The following is a 16,476-nucleotide window of genomic DNA, read 5'->3' as shown; positions in this document are numbered from 1 at the left end:
ACGCTGCTGAAAGAAATGTGGCTTCTGGAAAATTTTACCTGTAGTTTACACGGTGTTCTACTGTAAGCAGCACAGAAGTTCCCTACCGTTATATTCACTGCTACCCAAAGCCTTAAAATATAAAGTTTGGGAACTAAGCCATTATACTGTATACTGGCCCATAAAGCATGCACAGACTATTCTTCTATTCAGCATTATGGCAACTTGTATTGTCACACAGTGTAAATCACTCCAGCTTCTTTACCAAGGCTAAAAGCTGTCAGCAAAGTTCAGTGCTAGATGTGTGGCTATACCCATAAATCATGCAAGAGACTCTCTCTGCATGATGGGTATCTACACATCCTACTGGTAACACTGAACTTTGCTGAAAGCTTTTAGCCTTGTGAGATAAGCTGGAGTGATTTACACAGTGTGACAGTATGTGTGATACCATAGATACCATAGAGTGCTAGATAGCGGAGAGTCTCTGCATGATTTATGGGCACTGTTTTTGGGACACTGTCCTTCATATGTACAGTATAAACTTTGTTGTTAGAACTGCAGAAAAGAGGGTGCTTTTTCCCCTACAGTACCTTAAATAACAGGCTGAGTGCTTACGGCACCCCCATTATACAGTACTGGTTTCCAGATTGTGATTACGGCCGTAAAGGTGTGGGGAAGGTGGGAGGTTATTGAGAGTATTAGATGATATGTGGGGGGTTTCGAGCACCTGATGGGATATGGGGGGGGGGGGAGTTATGAGGCCAGGTGATGGAATATGGGGGCTATGAGAGCACCTGATGGAATATGGGGGGCTATGAGAGCACCTGATGGAATATGGGAAGAATCAGAGCACCTGATGGAACATGGGGGGCTATGAGAGCACCTGATGGAATATGGGGGGCTATGAGAGCACCTGATGGAATATGGGGTGATATGAGAGCACCTGATGGAATATGGAAAGAATCAGAGCACCTGATGGAATATGGGGGGATATAAGAGGACCTGATGGAATATGGGGGGATATGAGAGGACCTGATGGAATATGGGGTGATATGAGAGCACCTGATGGAATATGGGGTGATATGAGAGCACCTGATGGAATATGGAAAGAATCAGAGCACCTGATGGAATATGGGGGGATATGAGAGCACCTGATGGAATATGGGGTGATATGAGAGCACCTGATGGAATATGGGGTGATATGAGAGCACCTGATGGAATATGGGGTGATTATGAAAGCACCTGATGGAATATGGGGTGATATGAGAGCACCTGATGGAATATGGGGTGATATGAGAGCACCTGATGGAATATGGGGTGATTATGAAAGCACCTGATGGAATATGGGGTGATTATGAGAGCACCTGATAGAATATGGGGTGATATGAGAGCACCTGATGGAATATGGGAAGAATCAGAGCACCTGATGGAATATGGGGTGATATGAGAGCACATGATGGAATATGGGGTGATATGAGAGCACATGATGGAATATGGGGTGATATGAGAGCACATGATGGAATATGGGGGGCTATGAGAGCACATGATGGAATATGAGGTGATATGAGAGCACATGATGGAATATGGGGTGATATGAGAGCACATGATGGAATATGGGGTGATATGAGAGCACATGATGGAATATGGGGTGATATGAGAGCACATGATGGAATATGGGGTGATATGAGAGCACATGATGGAATATGGGGGGCTATGAGAGCACATGATGGAATATGAGGTGATATGAGAGCACATGATGGAATATGGGGTGATATGAGAGCACATGATGGAATATGGGGTGATATGAGAGCACATGATGGAATATGGGGGGCTATGAGAGCACCTGATGGAATATGGGGTGATATGAGAGCACCTGACGGCATATGGGGGGCTATGAGAGCACCTGATGGAATATGAGACCACCTGATGGAATATGGGGGTAGGGGACTGAAAAAACGTATTGGTATTACTGACAGTTCTTTCTGGATTTTGTTGCAGAAACTAAGATGTCAAAGCAGAAGAGACTGTCTTATAAAGTTGCATTTAAACTAGAAGTGATAAAATATGCCAAGGAGCATGGAAACAGAGCAGCGGAGAGACACTTTGGACCACCTCCCTCTGAAAAGATGATAAGAGAGTGGAGGAAACAGGAGGATCAGCTGCAAAAGTTGGACAAAAGTAAGCACACCTTACGTGGGCATGCTGCAAAGTGGCCAGAATTAGAGGTGGACATGAAGGAGTGGATCACTCGTCACCGAGAAAATGGGTTATGCGTCTCGACCAAAATGGTAATGTATGAAGCCAAGCGCATTGCTGTGGAGAAAGGCATTCAAGATTTCACCGGCTCGCCATCATGGTGCTACCGTTTCATGAAACGATCTGGCCTTGCTATGCGCACCAAAACCAGAATTGCTCAAAAAATGCCCAAAGAATACGAAGACAAGATACTGTCTTTTCATAAATTTGTCATTGATGCAAGAAAGAGGAATAATTATGAATTGAGCCAGATAGGGAATATGGATGAAGTCCCGCTAACTTTTGATGTCCCATCCAACAGGACTGTAGATCACAAAGGAGCAAAAACTATAACCGTTAAAACCTCAGGGCATGAAAAAACACATTACACGGTTGTTTTGTTCTGCTGTGCAGATGGTACCAAATTGCCACCAATGCTCATTTTCAAAAGGAAAACTTTTCCCAAAGAAGTGATTCCTCGGGGAGTTGTGGTGCATGTCCATGACAAAGGCTGGATGGATGAAAAGGGAATGAGGCTCTGGATTGAAAAGGTGTGGTCCAAACGTCCTGGTGGGCTTCTGAAAAAAACATCGTTATTAGTGCTGGACCAATTTAGAGCACATATCACTGACACTACAAAAAAGCACTTTAAAGATGGCAAGACTCATTTAGCTGTTATCCCTGGTGGACTTACTAGCCAGCTGCAACCGCTCGATGTGTCTATCAACAAACCCTTTAAAGTGTTTATGAGAGAAGAGTGGAATAGATGGATGAGTGCTGGCAATCATGATCTTACACCAACGGGAAGAATGAAGAGGCCCACTATTACCCAAGTCTGTGAGTGGGTAAAAGCTTCATGGGACTTGGTAAAGGAGGAAACCGTTGTACGGTCCTTCAAGAAATGCGGCATCAGCAATGCCTTAGATGGTTCAGAGGATGACCTGTTATTTGAGCATGCCAACAGTAGTGACGAAAATACCAGCAATTCTAGTGACTGTGAGGAACTGAGCCTTTTTGATTCCGACACTGATGATGAGGAGTTCTTCGAATTCCCATAAAAAAAAAAAGAACTTTTACCAGAGACCTTGAAGTTTAATGTTTTCTGTTTTATTACTACAGTCTCTTGTCAATGTGTTTTTACTGATGTTATTTGTTATAATAATGGTTCTGTGCTGCTAATGGTTCTACGCTGCTGTTCACTTTGTTTACATGTGTCCAGGACTGTTATTGTGGTTTTTAATACATAGTTACATAGTTACATAGTTACATAGTTATTTTGGTTGAAAAAAGACATACGTCCATCGAGTTCAACCAGTATAAAGTACAACACCAGCCTGCTCCCTCACATATCCCTGTTGATCCAGAGGAAGGCGAAAAAACCCTTACAAGGCATGGTCCAATTAGCCCCTAAAGGGAAAAATTCCTTCCCGACTCCAGATGGCAATCAGATAAAATCCCTGGATCAACATCATTAGGCATTACCTAGTAATTGTAGCCATGGATGTCTTTCAACGCAAGGAAAGCATCTAAGCCCCCTTTAAATGCAGGTATAGAGTTTGCCATAACGACTTCCTGTGGCAATGCATTCCACATCTTAATCACTCTTACTGTAAAGAACCCTTTCCTAAATAAATGGCTAAAACATTTTTCCTCCATGCGCAGATCATGTCCTCTAGTCCTTTGAGAAGGCCTAGGGACAAAAAGCTCATCCGCCAAGGTATTATATTGCCCTCTGATGTATTTATACATGTTAATTAGATCCCCTCTAAGGCGTCTTTTCTCTAGACTAAATAAACCCAGTTTATCTAACCTTTCTCGATAAGTGAGACCTTCCATCCCAGGGATCAATTTTGTTGCTCGTCTCTGCACCTGCTCTAAAACTGCAATATCTTTTTTGTAATGTGGTGCCCAGAACTGAATTCCATATTCCAGATGTGGCCTTACTAGAGAGTTAAACAGGGGCAATATTATGCTAGCATCTCGAGTTTTTATTTCCCTTTTAATGCATCCCAAAATTTTGTTAGCTTTAGCTGCAGCTGCTTGGCATTGAGTACGATTATTTAACTTGTTGTCAATGAGTACTCCTAAGTCCTTCTCCAAGTTTGATGTCCCCAACTGTATCCCATTTATTTTGTATGGTGCTAGACCATTAGTACGTCCAAAATGCATGACCTTACATTTGTCAACATTGAATTTCATCTGCCATGTATGTGCCCATATAGCCATCCTATCCAGATCCTGTTGCAATATGACACTATCTTCCTGAGAGTTAATGATTCTGCACAATTTTGTATCATCTGCAAAAATAGCAACATTGCTCACTACTGCATCTACTAGGTCATTAATAAATAAATTGAAGAGCACTGGACCCAGAACAGACCCCTGTGGGACCCCACTGCTAACAGTCTCCCATTTTGAGTATGATCCATTGACCACAACTCTTTGTTTTCTGTCCATTAGCCAGTTCCCTATCCATGAACACAGACTCTTCCCCAGTCCTTGCATCCTCAACTTTTGCACCAGACTTTTGTGGGGAACAGTGTCGAAGGCCTTTGCAAAGTCCAAGTATATCACATCTACAGCATTCCCAATATCCATATTAGCATTCACTACCTCATAAAAGCTGAGCATGTTAGTCAAACAGGACCTGTCTTTAGTAAACCCATGTTGATGCTGAGAAATAAGATTATTTTCTACTATGAAGTCATGTATAGTATCTCTTAGTAACCCCTCAAATAGTTTGCATACAACTGATGTTAAACTTACAGGTCTATAATTTCCTGGATCAGATTTTTTGCCCTTCTTAAATAATGGGAAAACGTGGGCTGTACGCCAATCCACTGGGACTCTGCCAGTTGCAAGAGAGTCACAAAAGATAAGATAAAGGGGTTTATCTATAACTGAACTTAATTCCCTTAGGACCCGAGGAATTAAGTTCATACTGCATAAAATATTTCAGGACACAACCTGGCTCAGAATCTTTTTTTCTTGATTTCCCTCCTCAAAAACTAGGTGCGTCTTATGGTCCGGTGCGTCTTATGGTCCGAAAAATACGGTATATGTCCACTACCAGAGGGAGGTAAGTCCACCTCGACTTCCCTCTTTTTATCATTTTTAGAACATTGTTTTACTCTGCTTGGCGCCTCTGTTCGTACATATTTCAGCATTCTAAATTATTTTTTTCAGAGCAGTCTTGTGAACTATTGACCTGTCCTCTGGCAGAGAAAAAGAAAATTCTTCACTGACAGTTGAGATGATAAACTTCGGAAGACAGACCTCTCTGCAAAGTCCTGGAGCTTAATGGCCTTTTTGCATAGTGATAACTGGAGTTTCTTAACTCTTCCTGTACTGGAAACAATTAGACATGTCTATGATCCTAATGTTTTATTTCTTAGCTGTACCACACATACAAATCATTATATCAATTTTTTTTCGCTTCAGTGTCTCTTTAAGCAGGATAATTACAGTGTAGGCTCTGCACTTATAATTCAAACATTTTCACACGTTTCTCTTGAAAATTATCAAATGTTCTTACCTTTTGTAAGGAGAGATTTCCATGTTTTCACTTGCAGTAGACACTTCTTTTACTTTCATTAACACATTTCTGATAAAACTTGCCTTGGTAATCACATTTCCTGGGGCTTGTTTTGCCACAGTGGATAGAGGTTTGGGCCTTGTCACTAAAAATAAGAGGCAATCCAAAAATTATTAATAGCCTAAGTAAACTGACAAACACTTTTTAATTAGCATCTGGTATAAAGTCGATAAAACTGAAAAATTCATCTGGTTAGAAGGGGATAGTGGTGTATTTATACTTACCTCTAGCCCCATGTGGTCTGTAAGCTCCCTGTGTCCTCTCAATCAGTCATGGTTAGTTATGCTCTTCTGCGCATGCAGAACAGTGCAACTGGCCAAATTGGTGGTTGAGATTATAGGAGAGCCGAGCGGCCTGGAAGGACAGCAAGGGAGCCCATGCACCTCACGGGGCTGCAGGAAGTTGACCCCACTTGGTCAGTCTGCTCCACAGAATTAGGGAGGAAGGGGGCCTGGCTCTTCCAGGTCCCTGAGTTTAACAAGCAGCTACTCACTTTACATGAGTTTTAGACTGGGTGTTGCAGGAATGTCAGTGGGCAGTGTTAGAAAATGACCTAGCTAGGGATCAACTGCATGCCCTTCTGTGAGTTTCACGTGCGGGTAGGGCCTGACTTGGGTATCGGTTACCCATTCCCACCCAAGTGATCCTGCAGGATTGTGATAATCTCTCCTCTCAAAACAGAACTTAAGGATACTTGGGTCCTCTTACTGCTCTGTGGGCATAAGTAATGCATCCTCTTTATGGATAGGATTTGGGACAAAATAAAAATTCCCAATTTGTTGATAGGTGGGGCGCCTCCAACCGTGCAGCAGTTGGAAGAGTGGTGGGAGGGGCAAAATATTCCATGCGTTTGAATTTATGCAGCAAGCAAACTTACTATGTTTCAAAGGGGGGGGGGGGGGGCTTGGGTATACTAGATATACGTAGGATATGTGCTTCTCCACACCTCCTGACACCAAGGCCATCACAAATTACTACAGTATCCTTCTCAGACAAATGTATGATGCTCAGGCATCTTACATCCCTAAATGGCATGATGAACTGACCAGGGAATTTTCTGATGCACAATGGGACACAGATGTTCTCTTCTCAGCAAAATGCTCCCTATCAGGTAGAGGGAAGGGAAATGCTTTAAAAACTATTTTGCGGTGGTACTGCACTCCCTCTGTGCTTCACAAGATATACCCTGAAACTTCCCCCTTCGTGTTGGAGGTGCAGAGAGAGTGTTGGACATATGACACATTTGGTTTTCAAACTTCAGACTTTATGGGTGACAGTGTGTAAGGTGGTGTTAGATTGCCTTTCCATTGAGATACCCAATACCCCGGAAACATTGATGCTTCTCATACTCCCACTAAACATCAAAAAAAAAAAATCATTAACCAGTTCAGCCTTCACTCGTTTTCACTTTATGCATCCGAGCAATGTTCACCTCCCATTCATTAGCCTATAACTTTATCACTACTTATCGCAATGAACTGATCTATATCTTGTTTTTTCCGCCACCAATTAGGCTTTCTTTGGGGGGTACATTTTGCTAAGAGCTACCTTACTGTAAATGCATTTTAACAGTAAGAATAAGAAAAAAAATGAAAAAAATTCATTATTTGTCAGTTTTTGGCTATTATAGTTTTAAAATAAAACATGCCTCCATAATTAAAACCCACGTATTGTATTTGCCCATATGTCACGGTTATTTCACCGTTTAAATTATGTCCCTATCACAATGTATCGCGACAATATTTTATTTGGAAATAAAAGAGCATTTTTTCTGTTTTGCATCCATCACTATTTACAAGCTTATAAAAAAAAAATAGAGAGAAATATTTCATCTTTACATAGATATTTAAAAAGTTTAGACCCTTAGGTAAATATTTATGTGTTTGTTTTTTTTATAGTAATTTTTTTTTTATTAAACATTTTATGTGGGTATTTTTGGGAGGGTGGGATATAAATAGTTTTATTTGGGGAAATATTTGGGTATTGTAATGTTTTTTTCCATTTACTTGTAGTTTTACTTTTTGGCCACAAGATGGCAATCTCTCTCGATTTTGTTTACATGACGTCACTCTAAGCGTACAATGTACGCTTAGAGGGACAGAGCTTCAGAAAAAGCGTAGCTTCCGAGAGAAGCTGTCGCTTTTTCAGCGGGGGAGAGGAATCAGTGATCGGGCACCATAGCCCGATACATTGATTCCTGGGCTACCGAATCCGCGGCCGCGGGAGCGCGCGGATGCGCACGTGGCCTCCTGGACGTAGATACTACATCCTGGAGGCATAAATGGTTAAAATCTTTTCTTCGTCATCTCCAAGTAGCAGCCTTACTCATACACACATATTAGAAACAGGTAGTTCCCCCCCCCGATTTCAGAGTATGTAGACAAAGTGGAGAACATTCAGAGTCTAGAGGCCTTAGTGCAAGAATCTCCTAGTAGATTGTTGACACATTTGACATCCTGGACCCCATTAGCTCTATATAAGGATTCTAAAAAAGGAAAGATAACACTGAGCCGGGATGGACTCACTGTTTCTTAAAGGGAACCAGAGGCCCCAGGAAAAAGAATATATACATACCTGGGGCTTCCTCCAGCCCCATACGCACGGATCGCTCCCACGCCGCCATCCTTTGCTGCCTGGATCCGCCGGTACCGGGTCCCGTCATGGCGCCAGTCGGCCAGTCGGAAGTGACGGGACCCGGTACCGCCGATCCAGGAAGCGGAGGATGGCGGCGTGGGAGTGATCGAGGCTTATGGGGCTGGAAGAAGCCCCAGGTATGTATAAAAGCTTTTTCTTTTTTTTTTTATTATGTTCCTCTTTGGTTCCCTTTAAAGAGACATTGTAACTAGAAAAACTGCCCCTGGGGGGTACTCACCTTGGGAGGGGGGGGGGGAAGTCTCAGGATCCTAATGAGGCTTCCCCCATCGTCCTCTGTCCCACTGGGGTCTCGCTGCAGCCCTTCAAAGCCGGCGCGACAAATCCGACAGCCTGTTCAATATTTACGTTTCCAGGATCCAGCGGGGGCGCTGTTTTGGCCTTCGGCTGCAAAGTCGACAGAAATAGCCGATCTCAGTCAGGTCCATTGTACTGCAAAGGCGCCGGAGACTTGCGCCTGCGCAGTAGAACAGACCCGATTGAGATTGGGTATTTCCACCTACTTCGGAGCGCAGCGCCGCTACTGCGCCTGCGCTGGAGCCAGAAAGGTATATATTTACATCGCCGACGTTCGGAGGGGCACAGCGGGACCCCCGTGGGACACAGGACGACGGGGAAGCCTCAATAGGATGCGGAGGCTTCCCCCTCCCGAGGTGAGTACCCCCAGGGGCCGTTTTTCTCAGTACAGGTTTTCTTTAAAGTTACTTGTGGCATGATGTGCCTTTTCAATCACACCTAGTTTCATCAACTTGCATCAGTGCAGATGATAATGTATACCTTATGAAGTAAGCACACAAACACCTGGAGCCCCAATGGTGTAGTACGTTCTAAATGTTGATTATGGAGCTAGTTAAAGATACTGTGACACTCAAAAAGATGGTTGCAGATCTGGAAAAAACAACCAATCAAAGCTTGCAGAGTATAACCGTCTCCAAATGGGCATGGGTGGGCACTGTACGTTGGTCATACTCCCAAAAGAAATTACCTTGAGCATGGAGAGCTTCAAGAGGTCACCCCTCGAAGGGGAGTGGGGATAAAGCACAAAGAAGGAGAGGCACCAAAAAGAATAAAACAGGTGGCATACCTCAAGAATGATACTATTTATGGTACAAAACATCAGCGGGCATTTTACCTGCCTGATTGTCGGCCTGATGAAGTGAAACGTTTGGGCTACTGAAATGCGATGCCTTGTGTTATTAAACATTTTGTACCGTAAGTGGTCTCATTCTTGAGGTAGGCCATCTCATTTGATTTTAATTTTGTAAAATTGTTTTATTCTTTTCAGTTCCTCTCCTTCTCCTTCTTTGTGTTTCATTAACTTGCATGTTTTCCTGGAACTCAATTGGTATTTGTGTATAATTGTATCTTTTTAATAAATATAAGTCATTTTTTTTTCTTTAGGGAGAGATGATATGTGTTCAGAGCGTAAAATTTATGAACATTATTCAGTAGTTGTTGCTTGATTCAGTGGCGGCTCCAGGAAATTTTTTTAGGGGGTGCTATGCAGGTGCTGGACCAATTTCCGGGGGAGCTGACGTTTTGCGCGTCGCGCCAAAAATGGGTGTGGCTACAACCTGGCGAAAAAATGGGCGTGGTCATGACCGGATGAGGGCGGGGCTAACTGTAATTTAAAGTGAACCCAGGGTGAGAGTGATATGGTGGCTGCCATATTTATTTCCTTTTAAACAATACTAGTTGCCTGGCAGCCCTGCTGATCTATTTGGCTGTAGTAGTGAACTGAATTACACCAGAAACAAGCCATGCAGCTAATCTTGTCAGTTCTGACAATATTGTCAGAAACCCCTGACCTGCTGCATGCTTGTTCAGGGTCTATGGTTGAAAGAATAAGAGGCAGAGGACCAGCACGGCAGCCAGGCAACTGGTATTGCTTAAAGGGAGATAAATATGGCAGCCTCAATATTATTCTCACCTCGGGTTCCCTTTAAAAGTGCAACGCAAAGACAGAGGGCCCAAGTTTTGGTGACCCTTTTCCCAGAAAATTCACATAATTGTGCAGGTTTTCTCAAGAAAATACACGTAATGTGAGCAGATTTTAACAAAAACCACGTCCAATGACCCCAATATGCACAATCGTTATCAGATATGGCCCCAATATGCACAATCGTTATCAGATATGGCCCCAATATGCACAATCGTTATCAGATATGGCCCCAATATGCACAATCGTTATCAGATGTGGCCCCAATATGCACAATCGTTATCAGATATGGCCCCAATATGCACAATCGTTATCAGATATGGCCCCAATATGCACAATCGTTATCAGATATGGCCCCAATATGCACAATCGTTATCAGATATGGCCCCAATATGCACAATCGTTATCAGATATGGCCCCAATATGCACAATCGTTATCAGATATGGCCCCAATATGCACAATCGTTATCAGATATGGCCCCAATATGCACAATCGTTATCAGATATGGCCCCAATATGCACAATCGTTATCAGATATGGCCCCAATATGCACAATCGTTATCAGATATGGCCCCAATATGCACAATCGTTATCAGATATGGCCCCAATATGCACAATCGTTATCAGATATGGCCCCAATATGCACAATCGTTATCAGATATAGCCCCAATATGCACAATCGTTATCAGATATAGCCCCAATATGCACAATCGTTATCAGATATAGCCCCAATATGCACAATCGGTAGCAGATATAGCCCCAATATGCACAATCGGTAGCAGATATGACCCCAATATGCACAATCGTTATCAGATATGGCCCCAATATGCACAATCGTTATCAGATATGGCCCCAATATGCACAATCGGTAGCAGATATGGTCCCAATATGCACAATCGGTAGCAGATATGGTCCCAATATGCACAATCGGTAGCAGATATGGTCCCAATATGCACAATCGGTAGCAGATATGGTCCCAATATGCACAATCGGTAGCAGATATGGTCCCAATATGCACAATCGGTAGCAGATATGGTCCCAATATGCACAATCGGTGGCAGATATGGTCCCAATATGCACAATCGGTGGCAGATATGGTCCCAATATGCACAATCGGTAGCAGATATGGCCCCAATATGCACAATCGGTAGCAGATATGGCCCCAATATGCACAATCGGTAGCAGATATGACCCCAATATGCACAATCCGTAGCAGATATGACCCCAATATGCACAATCGGTAGCAGATATGACCCCAATATGCACAATCGGTAGCAGATATGACCCCAATATGCACAATCGGTAGCAGATATGACCCCAATATGCACAATCGGTAGCAGATATGACCCCAATATGCACAATCGGTAGCAGATATGACCCCAATATGCACAATCGGTAGCAGATATGACCCCAATATGCACAATCGGTAGCAGAAATGACCCCAATATGCACAATCGGTAGCAGAAATGACCCCAATATGCACAATCGGTAGCAGAAATGACCCCAATATGCACAATCCGTAGCAGATATCGCCCCAATATGCACAATCCGTAGCAGATATGACCCCAATATGCACAATCCGTAGCAGATATGACCCCAATATGCACAATCCGCATCACCTGAAAAAGAAAAGAAAAACCCATTTACTCACCTACAGCCAGAAGACCTTCTTTCCCGACCTCCTGTCCCGAGTCCCGACCTCATTGTGGCGCGCAGCGCCCGCGCGCCCACGATCCTCTTCCTTCCCGACGTCACCACGAGACTTCCTGCCTGCATGCAGAGAGCAGGGCTACGGGAAAATGGCCGCCCGAAGTCTGCAGAACAGGGCTCCGGGCGGCCATCTTACCGTAGCCCTGCCTGCTGCTCCGTGCTGCCGGTGTGTGAACTGACTTGGCGTCTTTTAGACGCCTGAAGTCAGTTCACTCCAGGGGGTGCTTTGGGGGTGCTTGGACAATTCTAGGGGGTGCTCGAGCACCCCCCTGGCGCCGCCCCTGGCTTGATTCCACCAGGTGGGGTAGGGTGGGGGGGTGGATGGTGGGACAGGGTTTTGTTAAGTAAAAAAAAAAAAAAAAAAAAAATGGTCCTTTTTGGAGGAGTCCTTTTTCACATGCTTTGAATTGCCATTAGCGTATAAGCCATTTCAAGTTATTGTAGTTTAACCAATTGACCACTGAGGGTTTTTTTTTACCCCTTTAGGACCAGAACAATTATCACCTGTCATCTCTCCTCCCATTCTTTCGCCAATAACTTAATCACTACTAATCACAACAAAATGATATAAATCTTGTTTTTTTCGCCACCAATTAGGCTTTCTTTGGGAAGTACATTATGCTAAGAATGATTTTATTCTAAATGCAATTTAACTGGAATAATAAGAAAAAAATGGAAAAAAAATCATTATTTCTCAGTTTTCGGCAATTATAGTTTTAAAATAAAACATTATACTGTAGATAAAACGCACGCATTTTATTTGCCCAGTTGTCCCGGTTATTGCAACGTTTAAAATATTTCCCTAGTACAATGTATGGCGCCAATATTTTATTTGGAAATAAAGGTGCATTCTTCAGCTTTGATCCATCACTATTTACAAGCACACGCATTAAAAAACAACAATATACCTTCTTGACATACATATTAAAAAAAAGTTCAGTCCCTAATGTAACCATTTACGTATTTTTTTTATGTAATTTTTTTTTCTATACACAAAAAAAAAAAAGTTTGGGTACTATTTTAGAGTGTGGGAGGGACATAATTTTAAAAGTCAGTGTTGGTATTTTTATTAAAGCGGAATATAACCCTGCATTTCAACTTTGCTCTAAAACATTATTTACAGCATATTATATGCAATCAGCATTTTTTTTTTACTAGACTAGCATTCAAAGGGTTACACACAGAGCTTTAAAGTTCCTGGAGAGAAATGCAGATGCATCCGAAGTTCAGATAGATACATTTTGTTTACATAAATGTATCTAAGTGTGGAATGTGACTCACTCTCTCGGACTGTGCAGGAGCTGGAGGACAGCCAGAGTATGTAACAATTACCACTTGTTATATTCTGCTTAGTTAAATATATCTATCTGAACTTTGGATGCGTCTGCATATCTCTCCACAGAACTTTAAAACTCTGTGTGTAACCCTTCGAATGCTGGTCTAGAAAAAAAAATGCTGGTTGCATATAATATGCTGTAAGTAATGTTTTAGAGCAAAGTTGAAATGCAGGGTTATACTCTGCTTTAAAGCGGAATATAACCCTGCATTTGAACTTTGCTCTAAAACATTATTTACAGTATATTATATGCAACCAGCATTTTTTTTACTAGACCAGCATTGGAAGGGTTACACAGAGCTTTAAAGTTCCTGGAGATTTCTGCAGACGCATCCGAAGCTGACATAGATACATTTTGTTTACATAAATGTATCTAAGTGTTGAATGTGACTCACTCTCTCTGACTGAGAAGGAGCTGGAGGACAGCCAAAGAGTGTGTAATATTTCTCAATAGATACATTTAACTAAATAGAGTGTAACAATCTGAACTTCTGCATATCTCTCCACGGAACTTTAAACCTCTGTGTTTAACCCTTCCAATGCTGGTCTAGTAAAAAAAAAATGCTTTTTTCATATAATATGCTGTAAATAATGTTTTAGAGCAAAGTTGAAATGAAGGGTTATATTCCGCTTTAAGTAAAATGCATTTTGATGTAATTTTACTATTTAACCACAAGAAGTCGTCACTCATTTTTCCAATTCACGTGCGTAAACAGCTGTTATTTCCCACAATGCAACAAGGCTCCCACAGTGTGATGTCAGGATCATGATCCTGACATCACAGTGTGGGAGGGATTTCACCACAATATCAGCCATACAGAGCCCTCTGATGATCCGTTTGTGAAAAAGAAAAGATTTATCATGGGAAAGGGATCAGCGACTGATTAGGATTAAGTTCAATTCTTGGTTATGGTTTCTCTTTAACATTTTACATTTTTCGATCATTAACCACTTCGGTACCAGCAGCCTCTGCCCCTTTAAGGACCAGAGGCTGCTGGTGCGCTAAAACTCCGCATTCCGATGAATCGCCGCAATAATCCGTTGCTCCTGACAGTCACGCCTCTCTGTCCCCGCCGCAGGCTGCGCTCTATGACGGCAGAGCGCTGTGCGCCCGTCAGGAGCCGCTTTCATTGGCTCCTGACCCTGTCACTCAATGTAAGCCAATGGGATTGTCTTACAGCAATGACAGAGCCAGGAGCCAATGAAAACAGCTCCTGCCCGGCTCACAGTGCTCTGCCGTCATAGAGGCGGCAGGGCAGCACTTTGCGGCGGGTAGAAAGCGGCGGGAACGTGCAGTGAATGGGACGTAGAGTTTACGTCCGGTCAGAACCGCAGCGCCACCAGCCCGACGTACATTTAAACTGCGTCGGTCCGCATTTGGTTAATCACATTTATTTATTGTATTTATAAAGAGCCAACATATTACGCTGTGCTGGACATTAGTTAAGATTACAGACAATATTTAGGGGTGACATACAGCAATGAGATAATGCAGAAATCCAGGGAAACCAGATCACGCAGCACAGTATGAGTACAACTTAGTAAGTCACTGGATGGGAGCATGGAGATTAGGCAATTCAAATTCATTTAAGAGTTCACTCAGATCCATAGGATGAGTGTACAGTAATGGAGGAGACAAAAGGAGGAGGACCCTGCCCGAAGGTTTACAATCTAGAGTAAGAGGTAGGGACGTGAAAGGTAGGGGGGACCAGAGTTCAGCTACTGGTTTAGAGCACTAGTGTGGATTGTATATGTGGGGAGGGTGTAGTCCAGTGTGAAAATGTGTGTTTTGAAGGCCTTCTTGAAGATGTTGAAGGAGGGGGGGGGGGGGGGGGGTGGTAGGGAGTTCCGTAGTGTTGGAGCAGTTTTTGAGAAGACCAGGAGGTGTGCATGGGATTGGGTGATGCGGGGGCAGTCAGGCAAAATTCGATGGAGGAGCGGAGAGAGCGGCTAGGTGTGTACCTCTGAGTAAGATCAGAAATGTAGGTTGGACAGGTTTTGTGGACAGATTTGTAGGCCAAACACAGTATCTTGAAACTGGACTAGATAGTAAGCCAGTGGAGGGATTCACAGTGGGGAGCCACCGTGGTGGAGCGATGGGAGGAGTGGAAAATTCTGGCTGCCGCATTCATGACGGACTGCAGCGGGGCAATTGGGGTCATAGTGAGACCAGACAGAAGGACTTTACAGTAGTCAAACTGGAAATTATGAGGGCATGGATGAGGAGTTTGGTGGTGACTGAGGTCAGCAAAGGGCAGATCTGGCAGATCTTGCAGATGTTACAGAGGTGGAAGTTTCAGGACTGTGTGAGGTTTTGAATGTGGGGGTGAAGGAGAGTGCAGAGTCCAGGGTGACACCCAGACAATGGTCTTGAGAGGTAGCGCGAATGGTAGTGTCGTTTACAGTGACATTCACATCTGGGAAGGTCACAGATGGCCAGGGTGGGAAGATCATAAATTCTGTTTTGTCCAGGCTTAGTTTCAGGAACCTAGCAGACATCCAAGAGGAGATGGCTGATAGGCAGGAGGAGACCTTGTCCATGGTAGTGGTGGATAGGTCAGGGGTGTGGATAAATTGTGTTTTACTTCAATCTGGTTCACAAACGCTTGACCCAGTACCTCGATGTCAACTCCCTGCTAGACCCACTGCAATCTGTATTTCGTTCTGACCACTCAACTGAAACCGCTCTCGCCAAAGTGGTCAATGATCTCGCCTTAGCTAAAGCTGAAGGCAAATACTCCATTCTCCTCCTCTTTGACCTTTCAGCAGCTTTTGACACAGTGAACCATCCCCCACTCCTCCATTCCTTTCAGTCCATGGGCATTCATGACCTTGCCCTGACCTGGCTCTCATCCTACCTCTCCAACAATTCCTTCACGAGCTCCTTGCATGAGTCCTCATCCACCCCCAACCACTTCTCGGTGGGAGTCCCCCAAGGCCCAGTCCTTGACCCCTTACTCTTCTCCCTATGCTCATCCTCCATTGGCAAGGTTATCTCCTCCATGGGTTTTAACTATCATCTGTATG

General features: G+C 43.5%; 1 protein-coding gene across 1 annotated transcript in view; it reads right to left on the bottom strand.

Annotated features, from left to right (window-relative positions):
- The window catches only part of LOC137504020 (protein ELYS-like), an 831,023-nt gene that overhangs the window by 339,441 nt on the left and 475,106 nt on the right, over positions 1–16,476 (bottom strand). The window contains exon 10 of the mRNA XM_068231910.1: positions 5,753–5,897. Coding sequence (XP_068088011.1) covers positions 5,753–5,897 — 145 coding nt within the window. The remainder of the gene's footprint in view (positions 1–5,752; positions 5,898–16,476) is intronic.

This window comes from Hyperolius riggenbachi, chromosome 4 (assembly GCF_040937935.1).
Source record: "Hyperolius riggenbachi isolate aHypRig1 chromosome 4, aHypRig1.pri, whole genome shotgun sequence".
Classification (NCBI taxonomy): domain Eukaryota; kingdom Metazoa; phylum Chordata; class Amphibia; order Anura; family Hyperoliidae; genus Hyperolius; species Hyperolius riggenbachi.
This window is presented reverse-complemented; position numbering and strand designations above follow the sequence as displayed.